This window comes from Engystomops pustulosus, chromosome 11 (genome assembly GCF_040894005.1).
Source record: "Engystomops pustulosus chromosome 11, aEngPut4.maternal, whole genome shotgun sequence".
NCBI classification, from domain to species: Eukaryota; Metazoa; Chordata; class Amphibia; order Anura; family Leptodactylidae; genus Engystomops; species Engystomops pustulosus.
The window spans coordinates 30,628,133-30,652,372 of NC_092421.1; the positions used below are offsets into that span (position 1 = coordinate 30,628,133).

A 24,240-nucleotide genomic window follows, 5' to 3' on the forward strand; every position below is an offset into this window, starting at 1 on the left:
TGTCAGTGTCGGCACAGACAATTTTTCAATTATTTTTAACAGGTCATTAAAGCAAAAACCATCACCATAAAGGAGTTCTCAAAGTTAATTATATTTCAAAATTCTCAAAAGTAATTTTTGGGAGAGTTTTAAGTATATGGCCATAAAAAAAGCTAAATAAACCTGTCCAAAATAATATTCCATGGATGGAAGATTGTCTCCCACACAGCTAGTGTGATTGTTAGAACAAGAAAATAAACCTATATCTGCCAACCCTTAGTAACGCTAGTCGTCACTGATCATCTAAAGGGTATAGGGGCTTTTACCCCCAACAACAGATAAAAAAAAGAAGGATATTCATTTCAACACCCGAATTAAAGAAACACATCACATTTGTCCAACATCTGAGCAGTTGCCATAGCTATAAAACCGATCCTGGGGGTTTGTTAAGTTGTTATGAATAAATAAAGGGTTTTTGTGATCATCCTTTTACATATAAACCTAATGTCAGTATATTGTTGGTTATATTACATTGAAAAAGCTGTTAAAAGTTGGAGTCACTGGGGTGTATCTCTGCAAGGCCCAAGCCATAGAGTCCACAGTTGAAACCACTCCCTTTTCCTTCAGGCCCAGTTGAAATCACTCTTATCCCATTTGCTCATGTGCATAGAGTAGATAACACGTCTACAGTGCAGCTCATTGTACATGTACTGCATTTATGTATGAAATATGATGTTGCAGGGGAGGGTATATGAAGGAGAAGATGGAGTGTGCTTTGGACCTTGCACCCCTATTGACGGAAAACAGGCTATACACTACAGGGGCTGGCGGGCTATACACTACAGGGGATGTCAGGCTATGCACTACAAGGTCTGCCAGGTTATATACTGAAGGGGGGGGGGGGCTCTGAGCAATGCATTTTCCACCTGCGGCTTATACTCGAGTCATTAAGTTTTCCTGTTTTTTTTTTGTGTTACAATTAGGTACCTCGCCTTTTACTTGGGTCGGCTCATACTTGAGTATATACGGTATGTCTGCAGAACGGAGTAGATTACATTTTTACCATCCATGTGGTAATTTCAATGTTATGTAACCAGGACAACATGGCATTAGCCAAATATGAAAAAGCTGGTGACCGTTTCCTTTAAAGGCTCTGAACAGAGCCATAGTATTACCGTAGAATGAGTCGATCATAGGGCTAGTAAATCTTCTTCTAAAGAAGCTGTGCACGTGTAACCACACAATAAGCTGGATACAAGTATGGAGTTATGAACCATAAAGCTGTGAATGGCCATATTAATCTGAGTTTATATCTGGATCTTTACGACTATGCCCTTTTAGTAAAGTCAGAGAGAAGAACAGAAAGTAGAAAACAATTTAGGAATTTGGAAAACACATAAGTGGCTATACTGCACAACTTAATACCTGGTCTGTCTATGTCAAAGGGAATTGAACATCTGACATGTGGCCAATTAACAGAATAAACATATGATCTGATTACTTTATACAGCAATAATAATTAGCAACATCAAGGCAAGCTTTATGTAACAGGCTTCTCTGATGTACCCTGAGGGCTAGACAAGAACTAGAGACATAGCAATGAGCCCAGGGGGTATACACTGCAGGCTGGGACCACTTACACGCACAACACACTTATGCTGAAAACTCAAGGAGGAAAAGAAGCAGTAAAAGAAATAATCAGAGATGGCACTTTATACTGCATTATGAAAATGGTTTCATAGATAAAACTTATTCTACAGACATTTTTTAATATAGAAGTATTTTATAGTGGTTATACAAAAGAATTCCCTATTGAAAAAAAGTTCTGAATTCACCAGGCAGTGAAAGCTGAGAGCATTTGATCAGATTTCTTTCTTTTTTCCAACAATAACAACCACCACAAGTTCCATCGGTCCTTTACAGTAAATCTTTCAGCATCCTCTCCAAGCACAAGGGTTAAAGGAGCTTTCACAACCTTGGATATTAGGCCGAATCCACAGGATAGGGCAGCGATAATGAAAATTTTACAGACCAATTGGCCAAACTACAATCCAAAACCAACTTATTTATCGCAACACAGGAATAAAGTCCTAACTTACTGCTTACTTATTGTTATTTATTCTACCTATAAGGTTGTGAAGGATGAGGATCGCACTCTTGCTTCTTAGTGTTAAAAGACTTCAAACTTTATTCTTGCATGGATACAGCAGTTACAATGAAATACTAAATCTGACGCGTTTCTGACCTTAGCGGTCCTTAGTCATATGACTAAGGACCGCTAAGGTCAGAAACGCGTCAGATTTAGTATTTCATTGTCTGGGGTGTTTTTACCATGTGTTTTTAATTATTTTTCAGCAGTATAATATTAAAAGGTAATTAATAACATTATACTTTACGGGCTAGCTACGGGTACTTTAATTTAGTATATGTGTGAGCCATCCAGGCACCCCTGTTCTAGTCACACAGCAGTTACTCGTCACAGGATTATGTAATTTGGTAATTTTTCTATTTCCATGTATAATGGCTAAATAAATCTCTCTCCAGAGTGGAACGGTAAATAACCTTGCAAGTAAAAAGCAATAAAGAAATATGAAGCATAGTCATTCACACTCACCGTCGCAGTCAAAGAGAGCAAAAACGACATCACAAACGTGGTCGGAGAGCTCAACTTTCGCCACCGTCCTGGCAACTTGCTGCATAGTAACTGGAGAGAGAACAACAAGGGACCAGAATGATTATAAAGCAGACACCAGACACATATATTAATACCATGAATCCAGACAGTGCACAGCAGCCTGTAATTTACCTAAATTCTGTTTATTAGCTTTTATGTGTGCAGTATATCAGAGGAAATAACTTTTGTGTAAGAACGAATAAAGCTTTTATAGCCTTCACTTTCTTAAAAACTGGAGAAATGGAAGACTTTATGAAGTATGATGAAACCACGGGAACTGCACAGATTTACTGGGAGTAAACTGTCCCCACTGACATGCTTATTACCTTAAAGGGTACTGGGGACCATTTTTCTTATGTTTTCCAAGGTCCGTTCTGCTGAGAAATTCACTTTATAAAAATATTTATTCACACCTCCAGTAATCAAAATTCATGCTCTGTCCCCCCCACTAGCTTGGCAGGTATCTGCAAGTCTGGTGCATGCAAACGAACACCTGCCTTGTGCAGCCGGCTGCGCAAGGAAAGTTATTGCACATGTGCGAGACCTGCAGACAGCCAGATGTCATCACCGGCTGTCTGCCATGCTAGCGGGAGGGATAGAGCATGGATTTTGATTACAGGAGGCGCAACTACTTGAAGAGTGAGCATGAAGGCGCTCAAGTGACATAAACCTGTGCGCCTCCGACTCATTACCATATTTTTGTGAAGTGCATTTCTCAGAAGAAAGGAGCTTGGAAAACAAAGAAAAACGGTGCCCAGGACCCCCTAAGGTAACAAACATGTCACTGGGGACAGTCTACTACCAGTAAATCTTGTGGTAATGTCCTCTAAGGACCTAATAACTACCCATAAAGAATTAATCTATGTCTGTGACACGGCATAGCATCCATTGGATGAAAAATAAAAACTTTTTTTCTATTTATGTTTATGGTTTAATGTTGTGCTACAGCTTCATGCATCTTAATTCAAGGGATAAACAAAAACACTGTTGAAATGCCCAGTGCATATGGTCACCATAAGTGTGACCCACCTTTAGAAACCACGGCTCTGAGCTGAACCCGTTTTGGGAGACACAAGCTGTCCTTACATTATATCATCTAAATTGTATAATATTAACAGTGACAATATCCACTCAAAAGCCAACTGTAGGCCACTAATAAGAATTCTGGGATAATGTCTAATGCACTCAATGAGGCTATACAAAGTAACGGGTTGTCTCATCAGAACACAACCACCATGCCTTCCCATGTCAATACCCTCCCCGTTGTTATAAAGTATCTATGTGAAAGCAAAATTGAGCAGAGAACTGCTACAAGAGTCAAGGGGCAACTCTCTATGGCTTCACTATGCCAGGTTTGGCTTGATTGACAAGACTCTGCCTATCTAGAAAGAGACATGTCAACACAACCTGTCGATAGGGTTTCCAGGTAGCCCTTTTCCCAACCTTGTCTTATCGTAACATGGGAGCCTGCTGGGATTTCATGCTGCCTGTGGTTCAACAAGACAACTAGGTATTGAAATATAGCAACAAAACAACACAGCACTTGACAAGTAATCAGCAGATGGCAATGAGAGATCTTACATTTTCATGACCACACGATTATGGTTGACATCATAAAGGCAGTGTAATTAGAGATGAACACGAGAGTAGATGCTACCCCGTACCACTGCAGGCATTATACTGGTGAGCGCTTTATATCGATTTACTACATCTTTTTACAACATATGAATTTCATTTGGGCTACAATTTCTCTGCATGAGCTATCATGTTTGATGACAACCCAGGTCCCTATGTGCAGTTCGCTTGCCCATTCCATTTCACACATCAGCAAGACTGAAATAAGTACATAACGTAACCCTGACATTTCCGGGACAAAGAGTTTAGATTAATTAACAGTAAGGATCAATTCTTTGACACTTCTTTGCCTTGTTTTTCCCTTTGGATGTTAAAGGGAAATAAAATTCATTAAACCCTGGCTGCCAGGAGCTACATGACAGTAGGGACAAAGCAATGAATCTAGACAATCTTCTGGAGGAGTCAGGAAACAGGACCACACTACATGAAGAAAGCCTTAAATGCTCCCCCTAATGCATAGCAAGAGGATAAGAACCTCATAATGGAAGATTACAAAGGTTATTTTATATCCATAAAGTGTCCATTCATTATAGTTGACCAAGACACTTTGTAAACACATTGCATTATGTTTTTTAATTACATTTTTGTATCATTTATCCTGATCCTTTTTAAATCCATTTAAATGTTTAGAGGAAATCTACCATGAAAATCCAGCATGATAAACCAGGGACACTAACGCATAGATCATAGTTTATACCCTCTCTTTATTTTTGAGCTTGGGAGTCTGGTGCACAACAATTAAAAGGAAATCTACTATAATGATAAACCCGGGACACTTACTCGTAGATCCGGGCACTGTGACTGTGGTAATCTTCTTAGATGTGTTATCCATGGCCTCCTTTCTATTCAAAACAACTTTTGAAATTATGCTAATGAACCAGAAGGCCTCTGGGGGAGTTACTAGAGCTTTACAGGCTGTTAAACTGTACATGGAGCTCTCCCCTTTCCCACTGTGTCCTGAAACAACTTCTGCTGTAGTGAGATTACATCAGGCAGTGGGAAGTGCTGAGAGTGCAGGGGGACGGTGAGACAGTCTAACAGCCTGTGAAAGTATAGCTCAGAAGGGCTCTGGCAGCACCCTCCAGAGCCCTTCTGACTCATTAGCATAATTGTAAAAGATCATTTTATAAGGAAGGAAGCCATGGATAACAAATATAAGAAGATAACACAGTCACAGTGCCGGGATCTTTGAGTAAGTGCCCCTGGTTTATTATGTGAGAATGTCAAGTATCAGATAAAATTCTTTTTTTTTTAATAAATAACAAAGCAAAGAAAAAATTAACTAAATTTATGCAAAATTTTGAGTTTTACACTCTAAATTCTGTAATTCTATGTTTTCTAACATTAATTACCCTGTCTTAATTACCCTGAATTTGGAGCAAATAATAATAAACATTTTAATCCCCATTCAAGATTTCTTTTACATACTAGAGATGGAAATAAACGTTACAAATGGATATATTTAGAGCCTTTGATTGCTCTGATGCAAGACTTGTTTAATATATTCCTCTTGGTAGTTATGTTTTTGTTCTAATATAAATTATGTATCGGGCATGTACGGAGGATGATAGTCTAAAAAATTCTGTATACACTGGGGAAATGTAGTGTAGAGAACTGGTAAGAACACCCAGAGAATATACAAGCATATATTTGGCTTTCCAATTAGAGTTAAAATTAGAGATCAACAAATACAATGTCAGATGTTGCTACAAATCTGTTTTGTTATAGGTTTTATCTAAAATAATAATAATTAAAAAAAAATATTTATGAGCTAATGGCTCATACATAAAATTCTATAATCACTAGTGCAGATGATAATATTAAAAATTGAAATATACTTTATTACAGAAATAACTTATTGTGTCGTCCTTTTTCCCGCCTTTCTTATTTAACCCCCTTCCCGCCAATGCCCTTTTTCATTTTTCCATTTCAATTTTTTTGCTCCCCTCCTTTAAAAAGCCATATACTGGGAAGCAGGAAAAAAAATCTATATGCAGTGAAATTGACAATAAAACTCATTTGAGACATTTTCTTGAGGGCTCTGCTCTTACTACTTTCACTGTTCATTCCAAATGACACCTCTACTGTATTCTTTAGGTCGGTACAATCACAGGTCTTATTTTTTGCGGGACGTGATGACATATTCATTGCTGCCATTTTGGGGACTCTATGACCTATTGAACAATTATTTTTTTAAGATATTTCTTTTGTTTAGTTCTAGATCAGTACTATAGAGGGGGGGTGATTTTTTTTTATTTTATTGTTTCAGCGTACTTTAATCCTAGTGGGTCTGATAGCTCCTACCATATACTGCAATACTTCTGTAGTGTAGTATATGACAGCTTTGCTATGGATCTATAACAGTGTGACACTGGCACATTGTAACAGATCTGCATAAACCTCTGGCAGCAAACACCTGGTCAGTATGGATAGGGCTTAGCCAGTGAGCCTTTTTCATTCTCCCCTTGCCCCCGGCTGAAGTACGGTTATGGAGTTTTGCCGCAAGGGACTAACCCGCTTGTGCAAATTGGCTTTCTGTCTTGTATCCACTGATAAAGCTGATAAAGTTTCTAATGACTTATTATACATTATAGATGACAATATATATACATGTCTTTATTGGATATAAACATTTAAAGGAAATCTACCACTATGGATCTACCTAATAAGGTAGATCCGCTGGTGGGTTCATACTGAAAGCTCCTTCCCGATACTGTAGTAGTATTTTGCTAATCATTAAATTAGAATAATTTGATAAAAAGCTTATTTAAGTATTATGAAAATTAGCGTCAGAGACTACTGGGGCGTAGAGTAGGAGTAAAGGCTAATCCACACCCCCGTAGGCTACTCCACACATCGAGCCAAAGTTGCGCAGCTATGCGCTTATGCACTGCTTAGGCAGAAGCATGGTCTCGGCTCAGAAGCTGGACCTACTGTGCATCCGCAAAACTCCGGCTTCCTACATGAGTGCGCGCTGTAGAGATAGGAGCTGAACCAGGAGCCTCTAATTTATATAATATTAAAATGAGCTTTTTTAAATCAAATTATACTTTGGAGCATTCAGCATGAACCTACCAGCGGATCTACCTTATTAGGTAGATCCATGGTGGTAGGTTTCCTTTAAAGGACATCTACCACCAGTAAACCAAGCAGACTGACATACTGGTGTGCACCCCCTCTGACAGGATCTGTTCCTTTTTTTTAGCTTCTTATGTCCTGATTTTTGCAACGTTATGCAAATGAGCCCCAGGGGCTCCAGGCTCCATAGGTTTTAATGGAGCCTAGAGCCCCTCAGGGCCATTTGCATAATTTCTAAAGCCTTAAAAAAAAAAAAAAATGAGGGCATAAATGGGTAAATGAAGAGATAAGACCAGTATGTTAGTGTGCAAAAAAAGTAGAGATAAACTCCAGCAAAGATCCAAAAAAAAGTTTAGAAAAAATGAAAATGAAAAAAGGCATAAAAACTAACTTTTAATCTAACTGTTTAAAAAGCCATGTGCACATGGGTGCAAAAAGGAGCCATGATGCGTTGTGGAGAAACACCCACATGGGAGGGGATCAGGAAATGACATGGAGAATAGATAACACGAAAAGAATAATATGAACTTCGGGAAAATTGATAAATGTATCGATGCACAGAGGTAAGTGATGTTACAAAAAATATATTAAGTAGTAACAAAATCAATAAAAATGCATGAGATTGGATCTTAAATTTAAACCATGGGGGTGACTAGTGTTTAGGGTAAGTATCCAAAAAGTCACTCTGGTAAGTTACATTTTTCGCCAGTCACCTCCCTGTTTGGGTGCAATAACCTTTTTGTTTGGCTACATGTTACGGAAAGATAATTTACTTGCATCATTTATGTGTTCATGAAGACGAATTTTAAACTTTCTGACCGTGCATCCTACGTATAGCAAATGACAATGTGTACAGGTGATAAGATATACCACGTGGTGACTATCGCAGTTAACATATTTGTTTATATTGAAAGACAAAGGACTAGGAATAGTTGTCACTTTGAAAAGTGGCAGTTTTCTGCATGAATTTACATGTGGTGCATCTGTGTTACCCACATTTAAAATTTCGGAGGACCTACCACCTCCTCTTATTATGTTGCCCCTCTCCACCTCTGTCACTTTCCTGAGATCTCCTTCACCAAATCCATCCCGGCTTATACAGTATGTACACACAGCAAACAAATACTGTATGCATCATAAACAAGACTATGGGTGCAAACACACCCACAGTTGTATATCCTAGTAAAACTACCCATGTATGAATAAAATGAATAATAATATTCCCATTTCTGCTGACCTGTAATTTAACACTGCCTGAGATACAGGCCTTGAGCTTTAATTAAAAGTTGCAGATGCGTGAATTTGAAGGACATTCCGTTAAAAAGATCTGAGCAGCGTTACGGATATTGCTGAGCTCTAGTAGATTAGCATCCCCTGCCTTGCCAGCTTGTTTTATCCCAGACAGGTGCAAACAAGAGCCAACAGGCAGCACTGACCTGCATGACATTTCAATAAGAAATGGCACTGACAGCCCCTTCACAATCTGCTGCCAATTCTCTATTTAGAGAGACCCATACAAATGTGTTTGGAATACACTGCAGATCATACCTGGCTGCCGGCTTCAGCCTTGAGTGAATATGCCAAAGAGAATAAAGTGCCTCTGGCGGCGCTGTCACTGCCCGTAATCATCTTATCCTCTATTGTCTGCAAAGTAGAATGCATGCCTTCTGCGTACAGAGGCGATGAAATGTAGAAACAACCAATGCAAAGATATTGAAATGCCCGAGCTCCCAAAAAGGAGCTAACCTTAATGTATGAACATTACCTTATACAATGCTGCTGTTGGCAAGTCATACCGATCCCTACCCCAATAGTCTATTTGAAATGGCAAGTCACACATAGGGCACTTCAGATGGTCTTTTTTTCTTTAAGGTTCTTGGTTGATTTTCAAAAGCTCTTTTTTGTATGACAATAGCAAATGTTAAAACAACAAACCACCAAATGATCGCTGCCATGACCTATGACCTAGGCTGACAGTGGATACACAAAACTACTGAAATAGAAAAAAAAAGGTCTAGATCAACTTCTATCATAGATACAAGATGAAGAAAAAAAATAATAAGCAAAATGAAAATGAAACTGAGTGCCAGTTTTAGACTATTTAAGTGTACATGTGCCATATTCTGGCCTCCAGTACCTATGAACATTACATTAACTAGAGTTTGCCAATTTAGTCAAATACCTATACTACTAGGAGAATAGTATCTACATTTTCCTGCCAAAGTATAAAAACAATGGGATAAACAAACGGTAAAATCCCAACACAACAAATAAATAGTAGAGCATGTAGTACAGTGTTCATCCTATTGGGGATAAGTTTGTGGGAGGTTTAATTATGCTATATCTTTTCAACAAACGGTGCAAAACAATGGTTCAAGTAAATACAAGGGATTTGAAAGGTGTCTTTTTGGATCTAAGTGTTTCCTTTGTCAAGTTCTGCCCCTGTTTACACAACCCCAGGTTTTCCAATTGTTAATAAAATGAGCTCAAATTTGAGTGGGCTCAAAGAAATCACACCAAGACAGAAGTATGGCATAATATCTCTCTCTGTATAGAACTGATGCCTCAAAGGATTATACAGAAACTTTCAGTGGGGCAGGACCTGGGCTTGGTTAGTTAAATGTAAAGAAGTAATGTCCATAGTTCACTGGATAGTTACTACATGGGCATCAAATTATCAAAAAACATCTCTTTCTCTTGAATATGTAGCATTGTAAACCGCTAGTGTCGTATGTAAACATCAACCCAGGGAGTCTGGCATTCCTTGGGGCAGATAAGTGAACTGTGATCAGCTTCATCCATAGTCAACTGTCCTCTTAGTTTTAGTTAGCATTCAATAAAAAAAATAAAAGCATTTTCATTAATCATACAGCAATACTACTTCACACTTTTACCACTTTGGCTTCTTTCTCACGCATTTCTCCAGGACTTCCTCCAAGCAGCACCAATTCTCTGGAATGCTATTCACCGGAATATGAGACTAATGCCCAACCTCCAAAGTTTCAAATATGCTCTTAAAACCCATCTCTTTAGGCAGGACTATCACACTCGATAACTGCATAAAATGTCAACTCTCTCTTTACTAACCCATCCTGTTTCCTATTCCTGTCTGTTATCCCATAAACACCAAATATATACCAAGCTCCAGGCTTCTCTGCAGTCCCATTAACTGGCCGCGGATGACTGATTCAAGCAGCAGAATTTATATTTATTAAATTATTTTATTGTGTTCCCTTATAAAGAATGGCTGGACCATTATACAAGCTCTTATACCCCGTGTCCTCCCTTTATCCTCATAGACTGTAAGCTCACTCACTCCTATTGTTCCTTATGACTGTTTGTACTCTGTAAGGTATTATTTTATTTCTATATGTCCCCTATGGTTGGTAAAGTACTGCTGAATATGAAGCCGCTATGTGAGATTATTATTATTATTCCTAATCTGTTTTTCACTTTAAAATCTCAGCTGAATTCCACCTTACTAACAAAACTGTCCGAGCTTCCCCGAGCTTCCAGGAACTCTGATCTCAGCTGTCTGAGCAACACACAATCCTTTCATTGGCAGATTGTACTGGCCACAACCATCTCTGTAAGGTTTGTTTGTCGGAATTACCCCAGCCTGTAAAATTACCGAGCTTTATTCAGCGCATACTAACAAACTATTCTAAGGTTATTTCAATTTATGAGCTTGTTCAGCAGTCTGCAAATCGAATAGAAAAGTTGCATGTCAGCTGTAGAGCTATTCTCACCATCTGTATAACCAGTTTCCTAGATTTATGAGTAAAGTCAATATTAATGCAGTAAACATGCTGTAGACAATGGTGCACATGCTTTTTTGTAACATCTGCAGATTTGTATCTGCTTCATGGGATCAGAGGTTATTCTCAAATTTAGAAAGACCAAATTAAAAAAAATTCACAAAAAATTCGAGCAATGTTCACACCACCATTTTAATTTTCATGGTCTTCTTCTGTAAAATACCGTCTCTTGCTTAAAGGAAACCTACCACTGCTTGCATGATGAAATCATGCGAGCAGACCACCCTGTAGGCTACTTAATGCTGACGCCGGCACATAGTTTAGTTAGGCTCGGGGAACTTTAGTTGAGCTAAAAAAACTATTTTCTTACATATGTAAGTGAGCCCTCCGGTGCTACCCTACGTCACCTTCGGGCTGGCGATGGCTTCCGATGTTTAATTATTCCAGCCAACTTCAAATTACCCCCCTCCTTCAGGTGCCGAGAGCCGTGACGTCACCAAGCTCTCGGCACCTATCGCCGGCCGGCTGTCCGAGACTTAGTGTTTGCGCATGCGCGATAAGTGCCGAGAGCTTGGTGACGTCACGGCTCTCGGCATCTGAAAGAGGAGGGTAATTTGAAGTTGGCTGGAATAATTAAACATCGGAAGCCATCGCCAGCCCGAAGGTGACGTGGGGTAGCACCGGAGGGCTCATTTACATATGTAAGAAAATAGTTTTTTTTAGCTCAACTAAAGTTCGCTGAGCCTAACTAAACTATGTGCCGGCATCAGCATTAAGTAGCCTACAGGGTGGTCTGCTTGCATGATTTCATCATGCAAGCAGTGGTAGGTTTCCTTTAAGAGAAGAGAGTTCATAAGTCTGAAAGATGGACAGCAAGAAGGATAAAGTACAAGTCATGTATCCTGTTACAAGGTGGAGCTTTTTTGGAAGCATGTGATGAGGGGGGTGTTTTTAATTTGTAGGTTAAAGATATGCAAATCATTCAAGGTTTGATTCGTAGAAGCTTCGTCAAACTCCTAAAAATATTTGGTTTGGGCCCAAATCAAATAGGCCCAACTTATGCTGCTCTAATTGTTGTACATTGGCCTGTCGTAAAGGGGCTCTATACGCAGCAGGTGTATTATAGTAAACAACTAACCGACTGCCGTGGTCGGTGATGTCATCGGTCGAGGCAGTTAACCTGCAAGTTCCTGTACCTAACCGTGAAGCATATGATTCTGCCATCTTCAGCCTTTGCCTGAATGGTTGCCATGACAGCTGAGAGCCTTTTGAAGGCCCCCATAGCCTGTGACATATTGTAATACTGGAGCAGCATATTCACAGCATACTGTAATACAGTAGTATGTAGTAATAGTAAGAGATCAGACCCCCTAAGGTTTAACTCCTGTAAAAAAAAAAAAGTGTACTCACCTTCCAACGCCCTCCTCAGCAGGTCCTCTCCTATCTCCTCCAGCTCTGGCTCCATGTACAATTAAAAAAAAGGATTATAATGTGTAGTGGCCCAATATATGCCAAAAGGATACTCTCTAGGAATATGCTGGATGCCTGTGTTTCTGTTCCAGGATACCATGATTATGACTATGTTTCGTCGAAACACATCGGAGTAAGGCCTGTATTCTCTGTGCACTATGGGCTTTTTAAAATCACAATAAAAAAAGACTTGTATGCATCGTTTTTCTACCGTGTTTAGCACCTGCTTCGAGCTGGAGACCCGTGCACCTTCTGGGCCATGTGAGCCGAGTTTGTGGGTTTATGTTCCCAGACTACCCACCAGAGGTAAATTGTGAACAGAACCTTCCAATGAACTTGACAGAGGATGTACTGTATCTAAATAGAGTATCATGCTTTAGAAAATGTTTACAAGTAGTTACATTATTTATATACAGTACTGTAACCGGCATTTCTCTCCATCTAATGGGGTAGTGATACTGCAGTATTTTCACTGCTAATTTAAAAAATTGTCTAGCTTCATCCACGATGAGAGTTGCTTCTTCTCCCTGGAGTGCTGTAGATAAGGATGCTTGCCAGAGCTGCTACACTCAGTGCTGCAACTTTATAATTTATGCTATAAGCTATAAAGGAAAGGAGCTCTCCTTGGATGTTGTCCAGGACTAGACAGGCAGCAATGTAAGCATGGGAAAGTATTTCTCAGAACATGTTTATCCAGGGAGACAGGAGAGAACTCAGCTTGCAAAAAGAAAAAAAATGTGTACAAATGGGTCTTATGGGTTCACGCCCTTCAGGAATAAGGTGACAGGCAGTAGTTTACAGTAGTATTATAAACATGTAGCCAAAGAACACTATGAGTGCAGCCTATACACAGAGAGTGAACAGTGTAGCATGGATATGTAATACAGCAGCCATAAAACTTAAATGCAAGTGTTTCCAAGCATCATTGATAGCTCAAAAGAAATAAAAATCAGATGAAACTCTTCTATATTGATGTCATGTACCTTGAGGAGCCATATAGTAGAATCATGAATACATTCATTTCTACCATGCTGAGCTGCAAAACCAGACACAACCAATGGGCCAGTGTGCGGCAGCTGTACTTTTTTTTGTTTTTTATTTAATGTTTAAGGCTACAGCCACATGAATGTATGCTTGCCCGTCCATAGCCAGGTTGGCATATAGGACCCACGGTGGAGGGGAGGAGGGGGGAGCGCTGCGCAACCCTCCCCTCTCTATAGAGATGCACGGCCGTGCACACGGGGAAAGATAGAAAATGTTCTATTTTTTCCCCATGTGCGGTTAGGTGTGTGGCACCGTATCGCCGCAAGCTTGTGGCCGTTAATATGCCCCCATGATGGTCGTGTGCAAGTAGCCTTATACTGGATTATCTCTTCATTGTAATGTAAACTTTAGGTTATAATCACCAAACAACTTAAGAAATTCTTTATTTTTAAGATCATTAATAAGACAAATCTTTACCTGCTTTTATAAAGACACAGGAGAGGTGATAGATTCATTTGGGGACATCTGGCGTACAAGCCAAGTGGTGGAGCGGGCTGTCGCCAAGTGTTTCTCACCCACGTCTCCGCACTAGCTGTAGGCTGTCCCCATTCAGACCCGAACGTGTTTAGGTAATAACAAAATTCAACCCCAGGCTGGACTTGGAGTACAATTGTATGCCATAGCAGATGGCCGTCAAATACATCAATAGGCCAGAGCCTCCTGTTGTATCCAGTGGGGTGGAGGGGTGGGATTGCATCATACACCCAGCACCCCGTATGACAAATTCCCCCCATTATTTACAACAGGGAAAGGACAGGGAAAAACATACCAAACCTCCTTTTTAATGTGCATGTGTCTAAACATAACACATGTGGTGATTTAATAAAGCAAAAATGTATTTCCTAGACTAAAGCAATCAGCCCAGTTTTGTGCATCTTCTGGTTTGCAGGACATATAGACATATAACAACCAAATAATCATGAGCGGCTCACGCTGTAGCTCCTTTATTCTGCTGGCCTAAATAATGCGATGCCAAGGATGTTTAGATGAAAGCCTCGTCTTTTGCCTTGAACAGATCCTATTATTATTTATGGGTACTATTAAATCCTGGAGCACAAGTCGCAAAATGTAAAAGATGCTAAGCAGATGGATAGATGATCACTGTGGGAGTGTAAAGTTTAGATTTATACCTGTTCCTGTTATAACTGTGAAAACAAGTGCTTAACATGCACATTTATCATATGTCATTATTTTATAGGGCAGAAGCAATGACTTTCAGAATTAAGACCTTGTGCTGCCCAATGCATAGGTGACATGAAATATACAGACCAAGAAGGGAGTCAAAATAATGTCCCAGGTAAGGTAAGCAGTGACTACATTGTGCGATGCTCTAAACATACCCTTGTCTAGGTAAAAGTGCAGTATGATGCAGCAATAACAGTGTTTGGGTTTCAGGTTCCAGTCTTACAGATATCAACAGTCCTCACTTACCACCTGTTACTGTCCTAGGAGTCAAACAATGCTGAGAAATCACTGAATAGCAGAATAAAAGATGCATGCACTCTTATTTGTACTCATTTTTTCTATAGAGGAAAATGTTAATTTCCCCATTTTTTAACAGCTGTGCTTACAAGAGTAAATTCATGTTTCCTAGTCATAATAATACTATGGTTACCGAACAAGAAAGGTTGAACTACAGATTTTGGCAGTACTATACTAAGCACACAGACAAACATGGAGGGTGGTTATTTGTTAATGCCTACATTAACAAGCTAGATACAAGATTGTAATATTGTAAGACTTTTTACATTCCTGTTTTAATAAGGCAACATAGTAACATGTGTGGGGAATTGCTCTGGTAGTTGACAGGTAGCAGTGCAGGAAGCAGTGACACACGCAGGTTTAAAAGTCCAACTTAAGTGTTTATTCACACTTGCAAAACAGAACACAAATTCAGCCTTGGTTTAGGCACATGCAAAAACATTACAAAAGTAATTCCTGCCCGGCTAGGCGCTGTCTAATACAATTGTCGGACCCTAGCTATCCGGGTACCAGGCTGCCTGGCACACGCTCTTGGCCAGCAGCAAGACAGGAGACCCTCAGTTACCTTTGCTGTGAGAATGCAATCACGCTTTCAGCTCTCCAGGTAGGGCCTCTCCTACTGCTTCTGGCCTGCAGACTAAATCAGACCCTAACGAGGCCTGTGACCTGCACCTGTGGGCTATACAAAAGCCCAGGACCGAAGCCCGGGTGGAGTAGGAGTCCCACTACCAGCCTACCCCTACTCCATAATAAGCAGGCCCAGTACGGACATTACAAATGTGTCTGTGTTAGCTAGGCCAACACAGACAAAACAGACTATTCCTGCTTATCATGTCTGCATTAACCCTTGGGTTACTGCAGACAAACCCAGGGCTTTTACCACACACCCTTCATCTGCCTGTAGGACAGATAGCGGTTTTCCCACACAACACCTCTCACTTTCTCACACATTGTTCAGTATCGTAAAAGGAGAACTACCATATCCACAGACAGCAATGGAAATCAGGGCCAGACTACTGTTCTTCATGGTGAAGTAATTCTACTCTACTGTCCACAGGTTCTTGTTTTCTTCCTCTCTGCTTCCTTTAAAAACTTTACTTTTAAACTGAAAATTTTAGAAGTAAAACAAATACAAGACGATTACCACAGCCATAGGGCCTGGATCTATGAGTAAGTGTCTCTGGTTCATCATGCTTGATTTTGATGGTAGATTTCCCTTAATGTAAAGTTCTCCCCTATGCAAAAGTGGGGGTACTACTAATGGGCATGCAATTGTAGGGGAGTGTCAAAAATAGCCAACCACACTGTTCGGCTATTTCCAGCACATAGACAGCGAACGGGAATGCCGAAATTTCAAGTGCACCATTTCCGACATACAATTGAATGGAATGGCAGAACACACACTTGACCTGTTGCTCTATAAACTAGTGAGAAAATGGGACTCCCTTCTCCGCATTGCTTGAGGTCAGATACCCACCCTTTAGCTTGTAATCCCCTAGATCAGTGATGGCGAACCTTTTAGAGAGCGAGAGCCCAAAATGCAAACCAGACCCACTTATTTATTGCAAAGTGCCAACACGGCAATTCTAGCATTAAATTATTAATATCTTCTTGCTCCGTGCTGTAGCACAGCTTTCAAGGGTCCTGACGACTCCAATATCGTTGACAGAAGGTGGGAAAATTCAGATTGCCATTGGAGCTTCCCTGAACATGAAAAATTGTGGGGCCAAGAGCAGGAGCTTCAATGGCTCCAATGATAATCTGGCCATGTCCTCTCCCTCTCTTCCAGCAGTCTCAAGTAGACCAAGATGCTTCACGTTTTGGGCTACCTGGGCTTGCAGGAGGATCCCTCAAGTCCTGTCTGGTAAATTCTGTGCTGGGGCAACAGCCTGAGTGCCCACCTCTAGCACCCGTGCCATAGGTTCGCCTCCACTGCCCTAGATCGATAGACAGTAGAACTACTTTACATATATCTACTTTATAACTCATATATGACTGACTTTAACATTCAGCTCCTAGTTCTGCAAGTTAGTGCAGCTAGAACAATACTTTTTTTTTTAAAGATTCAACCAAAAAATTAGATGATGAGTCACCAATAACGGACAATGAAGTCAAGTCCCTAAAAAAGCATTTATGCTTTGTTTTTAAAACTCCTAGTCCAATCTTACATGCTTTCCAGCAATAGAATCCTCTTTGTGATCTAAGGATGGCGCATGCCTGATTCTTATTTGCCCTAACATCTGCCACTGGGTGACTGCCTGGAGCAACCATATACATTAGACTACTGTCCATTCCAAATGTAGTCCAGTGACTCTGCCAACTTATGTGTAGTATGGTCAGCTTCAGCCAGGTTTACATCACCTTACACCTGCTAGCAAGGGATAGTGATATCAACATGACGTTAGAGAAGGACATAGAAATAAACGATCTGTCGTCCAAATTATTTAAAACAGATTTCACATACCTTTATCGAGTGAAGCTCCTGCCATGTGGTAAAAGCTCAGGGCTGTGTCCACGTCATTAATGTTCTTCAGGAAAGTGAAGAAGTTTTCTACTTCCTCAAAGGCTAAGCCCTGGAACACAAAAAGGTCGGTGGGATTTTAATACAGTTATTTTCTTCATCAACTGATTTCAACACTTGTCAAACAGACAAAATAACAGCATTTATTACGTAAAATTATTTTCATTATTTTCAGGACGAGTATATAACGGTTCATTTAAGAATGTTCTCCTTCAAGGGGTTTTCCCAAAAAAGAAAATTCTCAAATCTCAACCCCCTAGTTATGTTTACACAATAAAGATCATTTTTACCCCTTACTTTATAAATTTTACTCAATTCTATAGCTGTTTTAGCTCCTATCACTCTCTAGGCTGGTCAGTGCAAAATCCCAGGGTGTGGGCGGGCCCATTCTAAGCAGACACATTTTGATCCATCTAGTTCTGTGGGGTGACAATGTGGTTAAATTATCAGGGTACACATGTAAATACACTTTCATCTGGCTTCTGACATTGTACTAATACACTGACACATAGGAAGGGATGAGACAGATCAGAGATGAGATACATGAGAGGATTACACAGAGGCATGACAGAGAGAGGCTGACAGACCTTTACACTGTCACACTGTTCTCACAGATATGTGCCTGCCTCCCTCTTTCCCCGGATCTCTTACCTGCCTGGAGTTTGTAGTTTGCAGCTTCTGTTTCCTCACCATGTGCTGTTTGTTGGCAGGAATTGAATCAGTGAGTGTCTATGAGCTCAGTGCTGTACTGCAGGGGGCAGAGCTACAGGCACAGAGCAGAGACACAGAAAATAAGGAGCATGGAGGCACACAGGAATCCAAGATGGTATCCTAAGTCAGAAGTTAAAGGGTCGTGTCTAGGGACAACTGAAATTATGTACAGCAGGACTGATAGAGACTTGTTGGACTTATTAACAAAAATATTGCATTGTAACAGTGAATTAGAGAATGTGTTATTTTGTTATCCTGAGTACATATCCTTCCTGGGAATACCCATTTAACTCACAGCAAATTAATATCTTTTGTACATATTTGAAGGTCAGTGATCAAGCTCAATTTAGATTTTACACACTAAAAAATAGTCTCTACAAAGAAACATTACACCTTTTTGAATGATGCATTGTCACGATACCACCACATGTGCAAGATAATAATATATGCTACATAAAGTCTTGTACTTGTTAATACCCAACACTAAATGTCTCTCTGTACAGCTTGGATTTTTACTGCTTTAGGATACCTTGCATATGATGTGCCTCCTAGATAGTTTTTTGTTAAAAACAATTTAGTAATTTTAAGTTTTTGTTTACTTATAATATACATTACTTCAGAACAACTGGTTAATAGAGGGCCATTTTAGTGGCACCATTTAATACAAAATGCAATGTACTCAGAAGCTGGAAAAACAGGGTAAGGCTACGTTCACACTGCCGCATAGGGGAAGTATATACGGCCGACATATGTCCCCCATTGACGGCAATGGGCGCACGCCGCCCTACGGGAGCGGTACGGTGCAACGCACATGCAGCATCGTACCGTACCTCCTCTCCTCGCGTGCCCGCCGTGCTACGGTACGGCAGGCAATGGTAGTGTGAATCCAGCCTAAGGCTGCATTCACATTTTAGTCTTTCTTTACATTGAAAGGACAAATTGGAAGGATTCCCGACAGGTTCTTAAAAAGTACGGAAAGCACACATACAGTGGGATATATTAACCAAAAACAGCCAGTAATTGATTGTTGTAAATGTCCAGGGTGTTTATCCAATGATGACACTGTCCTAATTTAAACAGTGACATCACTCTGGTCCTCCCAAAGTGTACCCTCATCGGAGGCCAGGAGGATGGAGTAATACTACTCTCGATAGACTTCAATGGCCTCTGCTGAGTGCAAACATCACTCAGACATAGGCAGCAGCATGGAAGGTCGTGGCTTGCTCTGTCTACCCATCCAGATTTTTGCACAGTATACAATGCATACTGGCCAGATTGAGACAAAGACTATGGCTCCATTTACAGTCCAGGTATATGCTAAGCACATACCGTACATCATGATTGAGGACACTAAACCACTTACGGGGATTTAAAAATTTGCAGAAGAAAAATATTATTATTACAGTAGGTCTGATTTTTCTAAATATTCTCAAAATATTTGTAGTTTAATACCATTTTAATAAGTTGCTTATAAAATATTTGTAATTAGAGATGTAGAAACCTTCCATTTTCAATGGGCCACCCTGCTGATGTGAGGAAATTGCTATTATGTAATTGGAAGTATTCAATGTTTAATAATGTGGATCATCCCCCATGTCCACTCCTTTGATGAACTAGTTCTCAGAAAAGCTGTGTCATGCTGTTCTGCGCAGACAACTACATCATGTTAACGCAGAGTTGAGATCATTAACAGAAAAAGAAAAGATTTACAGTGAACATTGAACTAATTATATTTGCAAATGCCATTTCCTACTCCATAAATAGTAATCTGGAGAGCTGTAATGTCAGATAAGAAAGGTTAGCTTCAGCAGGCTTTTCAGCAAACTGGCTCAGAATGAACTACTTCAGATGGAATGGAAGAGTTATAGAGCGGTGTTAATGGGATTCCTGAATTCTATTGGTCTTGTAACACTAGGCCTTAAGGGGAGCGCAGCAATCTTACATGAGCAGGACAACTGCTGATCATAAATAGTACACAACACACAAGCTGTGTGACTCCCGGCTGCAAGGTATTCCTCGTCTATTATATCCTTTTAACACTAAATAGCTACTGATAGTTGTGGAAAACATCAGATATACACTGCTCAAAAAAATAAAGGGAATGCTCAAATGACACATTTTTAGATCTAAATGAATTAAATATGTTCACTGAATACTTTGTTCTGTACAAAGCTGAATGTGCTGACCACAAAAAAAATCATCAATTGTAATCAAATTTGTTAACTGACAGAGGTCTGGATTTGGAGTCACCCACAAAATTAAAGTGGAAAAACACACTACTAATCTAACTTTGATGCAAACAAGACAAAATGAGGGTCCGTATTGTGTGTGGGTCAGTATTGTGTGTGGCCTCCACATCCCTGTATGACCTCCATGCAACACTTTGGCAAACCACACAAGTGTCTCAGGTAGTGAAGCTCATTCAAGATTGCACATCAATGCGAGTTATGGCAAGAAGGTCAACCATGTCTGTCAATATAGTGACCAGAGGCTGGAGGCACTACCAGGAGACAGGCCAGTACACCAGTGCAGAACAATGTTAGACCTCATGTGGCTGGAGCGTGGCAGCAGTTCCTGCAAGATGAAGGCATTGAGGCTATGGACTGGCCTGCTTGTTCCCCAAACCTGAATCTGGGACATGTCTTGCTTGATCAACCAACGTCACGTTGCACCACAGACTATCCAGGAGTTAGCGTATGCTTTAGTCCAGGTCTGGGAGGAGATCCCTCAGAAGACCCTTCCACGACTTAATCCGGAAGATGCCCAGATGTTGGAGTGAGGTCATACAGGCACATGGCCACACACAATACCGAGTCTCATTTTGTCTTGTTCGAGGGACATTACATCAAAGTTGGATCCGCCTGTAGTGTGTTGTTCCTCTTTGATTTTGTGGGCGACTCCAAATCCACCCTCCATTGGTTAATAAATTAGATTTCCATTTATGATTTTTTTGTGATTTAGTTGTCAGCACATTGAACTTTGTACAGAACAATGTATTCAATGAGAATATTTCATTGATTCAGAGTTATTCATTCAGAGAGATGTGTTATTTGGGTGTTCCCTTTATTTTTTTGGAGAGGTGTATGTTATGAACTGTTTTTCTTATACTCTATTATTGATAGCCTATTATTGATCAATTGATGGATTTATGACCTGGTACAACTATATATCCGTTTCTTTCAGGCTGAATATTATACTGCAATTCTTAGGTGCCGTTACATTAATAAAATCAATTTTGCAAGTGGCCAACACTGTGTGCCAATAACGTAAAATAACGTAGGAAAGGCAGTGTTGTTGTCCAACCCCATGAACCTTCTGGTCTGGAATTACATTCCTTCGGGATCACGGTAGTCACCACTTCACATCTTGTGTGTGTAATGTTGCCTTGTACCCCATGACATGTGAAGTGCAGTGAGGTGCACTATGATGACCCTGTGCTCAGTAAACCTCTGTACTGCACAAGTCCGGGGAGTAACCAGGTCATTGCACTTGTATGAGATCTCAGAGAGACTTGTGGTGACAACAGCAGCTGGAGGGATGTTACATAGACTGAAAAGGTAGGGTTAGACACAGCAAAGCCTGGATCTACCTCCTATCTACAGCATCAATGTGTAGCTGACTTTTCACGGGTCATTAACATTCAGTGTCTGCTATTTTCATTGATTAATTAAATCAATTTTGCTGCATCTGAGCCAAAATTGCAAGGTCATCTATTATAGTTAAGAATAGGAATAGGACCTGATGAAAGTTCCTTTCAATATAAAATTGTCTGAAACTCAGAACACATAAGAAGCCGCTCAAGATATTTCAGTAGAATCTTAAAGGGCTATTCCTCCCATGAAGACAAGTTTCTTAAATGTACTCAAGATAACAAAATAACACATTCTGTAATAATTCAATGTTATTAACAAAAATACAGAATTTAACAGATATAATTCTGATCAGTCTCTATCAGTCCTGGAGTACACAATTTTGGTTGTCAGCACACAGCATCTCACAGCACAGAGGGATCATAATGTGCCTGCTTAGAGAGTCCCCGCCCACACTCTGGAATATTACACTGATCATCACAGAGTGATAGGGGCTAAAAGAGTATCATGGAGATACGACCATAAGGGTCTTTTGATTCACGAGGCTTTAAAGGAAACCTACCACCACAAATCTACCTATAAAGGTAGATTGGGTGGTAGGTGGATCAATGGGACGTGAGGATAGCCCTTTTAAGGGCTAATCCTCAAGTCCCCACACTTTTTTGATAACTTTTATTACACATATATTCAAATTTACTTATGCGGCTACTTGGGCGTGGAGTAGCCGCATCTGAGGCTACTTTCTTTGGGTGGATAGAGAGGCTCTCTCTGTGGAGGCAATTAGATCCTCTTTTGACGTTCCAGATAGGGACGTTTATCATTGCCTACAGCTATGGCATGCTTTTATGGCTCGGTTCCCTCCAGTAGAGACTGCTTTCTCCTCTTTCCCACTTATTGTGGTTCTGCGCTCTCAGGGTCCTAGGGGTCTCGTGTCCGTTATCTATACTGATCTCCTTCATATTTACGGCTTTCACTTTGCACTTTGCACCTCTCCGTTATTATGTGGGTCATTTTGATCATGTAGATACCATTTATACCAGCAAGACACAGGGTGAAAACAACAAATTATAATTAAAACCAACAACAGAGCAACACTCACCCACTCACTGCCTATATTGAAATTCCGCAGAGAGAGGAAAAAAAACACAAAACGGTCTTACCAGTGTCTGGGGACTATGCAGGTGTGGGATCACACTCAGGCAGATGTGCATTGGGAGTCCACCAGGTCAGGAACAGATGACAGCACCGCACCTAGTAATCCCTATACCAGTGGTGGCGAACCTATGGCACGCGTGCCAGAGAGGGCACGCAGAGCCCTCTCTGCTGGCACGCGTACCATCTCCCCAATCCCATCAAAGTGGGCACCGACACCTGCTGGGTACCTGCGCTCCGATACCTGCGCAGCCCCGTTGAACTCCGATGCCTGCCAGGTCACACACGCTCTACTGCCTGCGCGGCCCCGGCATCCTGCTGCCTGCTCGTTCACGGCGCGCTGCCTGTGGAGTCTCGTGGTCCCAGCGCGCCGATGTCTGCACGGCCGCGGCCCCGGCCCGCTGCCTGCGGGGTCCCAGTGCGCTGATGTCTGCGCAGCCCCGTCCCACTGCATGCGGAGTCGCGGGGGCTCAGCGCGCCAACATCTACTTAGCCCCGTCCTGCTGCCTGCGGGGTCGCGGGGTCCCAGTGCGCTGATATCTGCGCAGCCCAGTCCCATTGCATGCGGAGTCGCCCCGGCCCGCTGCCTGCGGGGTCCCAGTGCCCTGATGTCTGCGCAGCCCCGTCCCACTACATGCGGAGTTGCGGGGGCTCAGCGCGCCAACATCTACTTAGCCCCGTCCTGCTGCCTGCGGGGTCCTGGCGCCCGATGCCTGCTCCTATGCTTTGGCGGTGATGTCACCGCATCCGCGCCGGCACTTGGTAAGGCCCTCTGTGTTTGTCTGTCTATATTGGGGTGGGGGGGGGGGTGAGGCCCTATTTCTATCCTGGGGTGGGGGGTGAGGCCCTATTTCTATCCTGGGGTGGTGGTGGGGGGGGGGGGGGGGTTTGAGGCCTTATTTCTATACTGAGGTGGGGGTGAGGCCCTGGCTCTATACTGAGGTGGGGGTGAGGCCCTGTCTATATACTGGCTACTGGACGGACTGGGTATTACCCCTAAACTCACAATGCTGCAGCATTTCTCCTGTGTTGTGTATGTTATTTTCGGAGAAAATAAAACTTTTACTTAAAGAGCTACAGCCGCAGTACACAGCCATACACGGAGCTACAGCCACAGTACACAGCCATACACGGAGCTACAGCCAC

General features: G+C 41.2%; 1 protein-coding gene across 2 annotated transcripts in view; it reads right to left on the reverse strand.

Moving 5' to 3' along the window:
- MICU1 (mitochondrial calcium uptake 1) overlaps positions 1–24,240 on the reverse strand; it is a 139,226-nt gene that overhangs the window by 3,341 nt on the left and 111,645 nt on the right. For both annotated transcript variants that reach the window (XM_072131114.1, XM_072131113.1), the window contains exons 10-11: positions 17,585–17,693; positions 2,594–2,683 (exon numbers count right to left, since the gene is read on the reverse strand). In XM_072131114.1, coding sequence (XP_071987215.1) covers positions 2,594–2,683; positions 17,585–17,693 — 199 coding nt within the window. The remainder of the gene's footprint in view (positions 1–2,593; positions 2,684–17,584; positions 17,694–24,240) is intronic.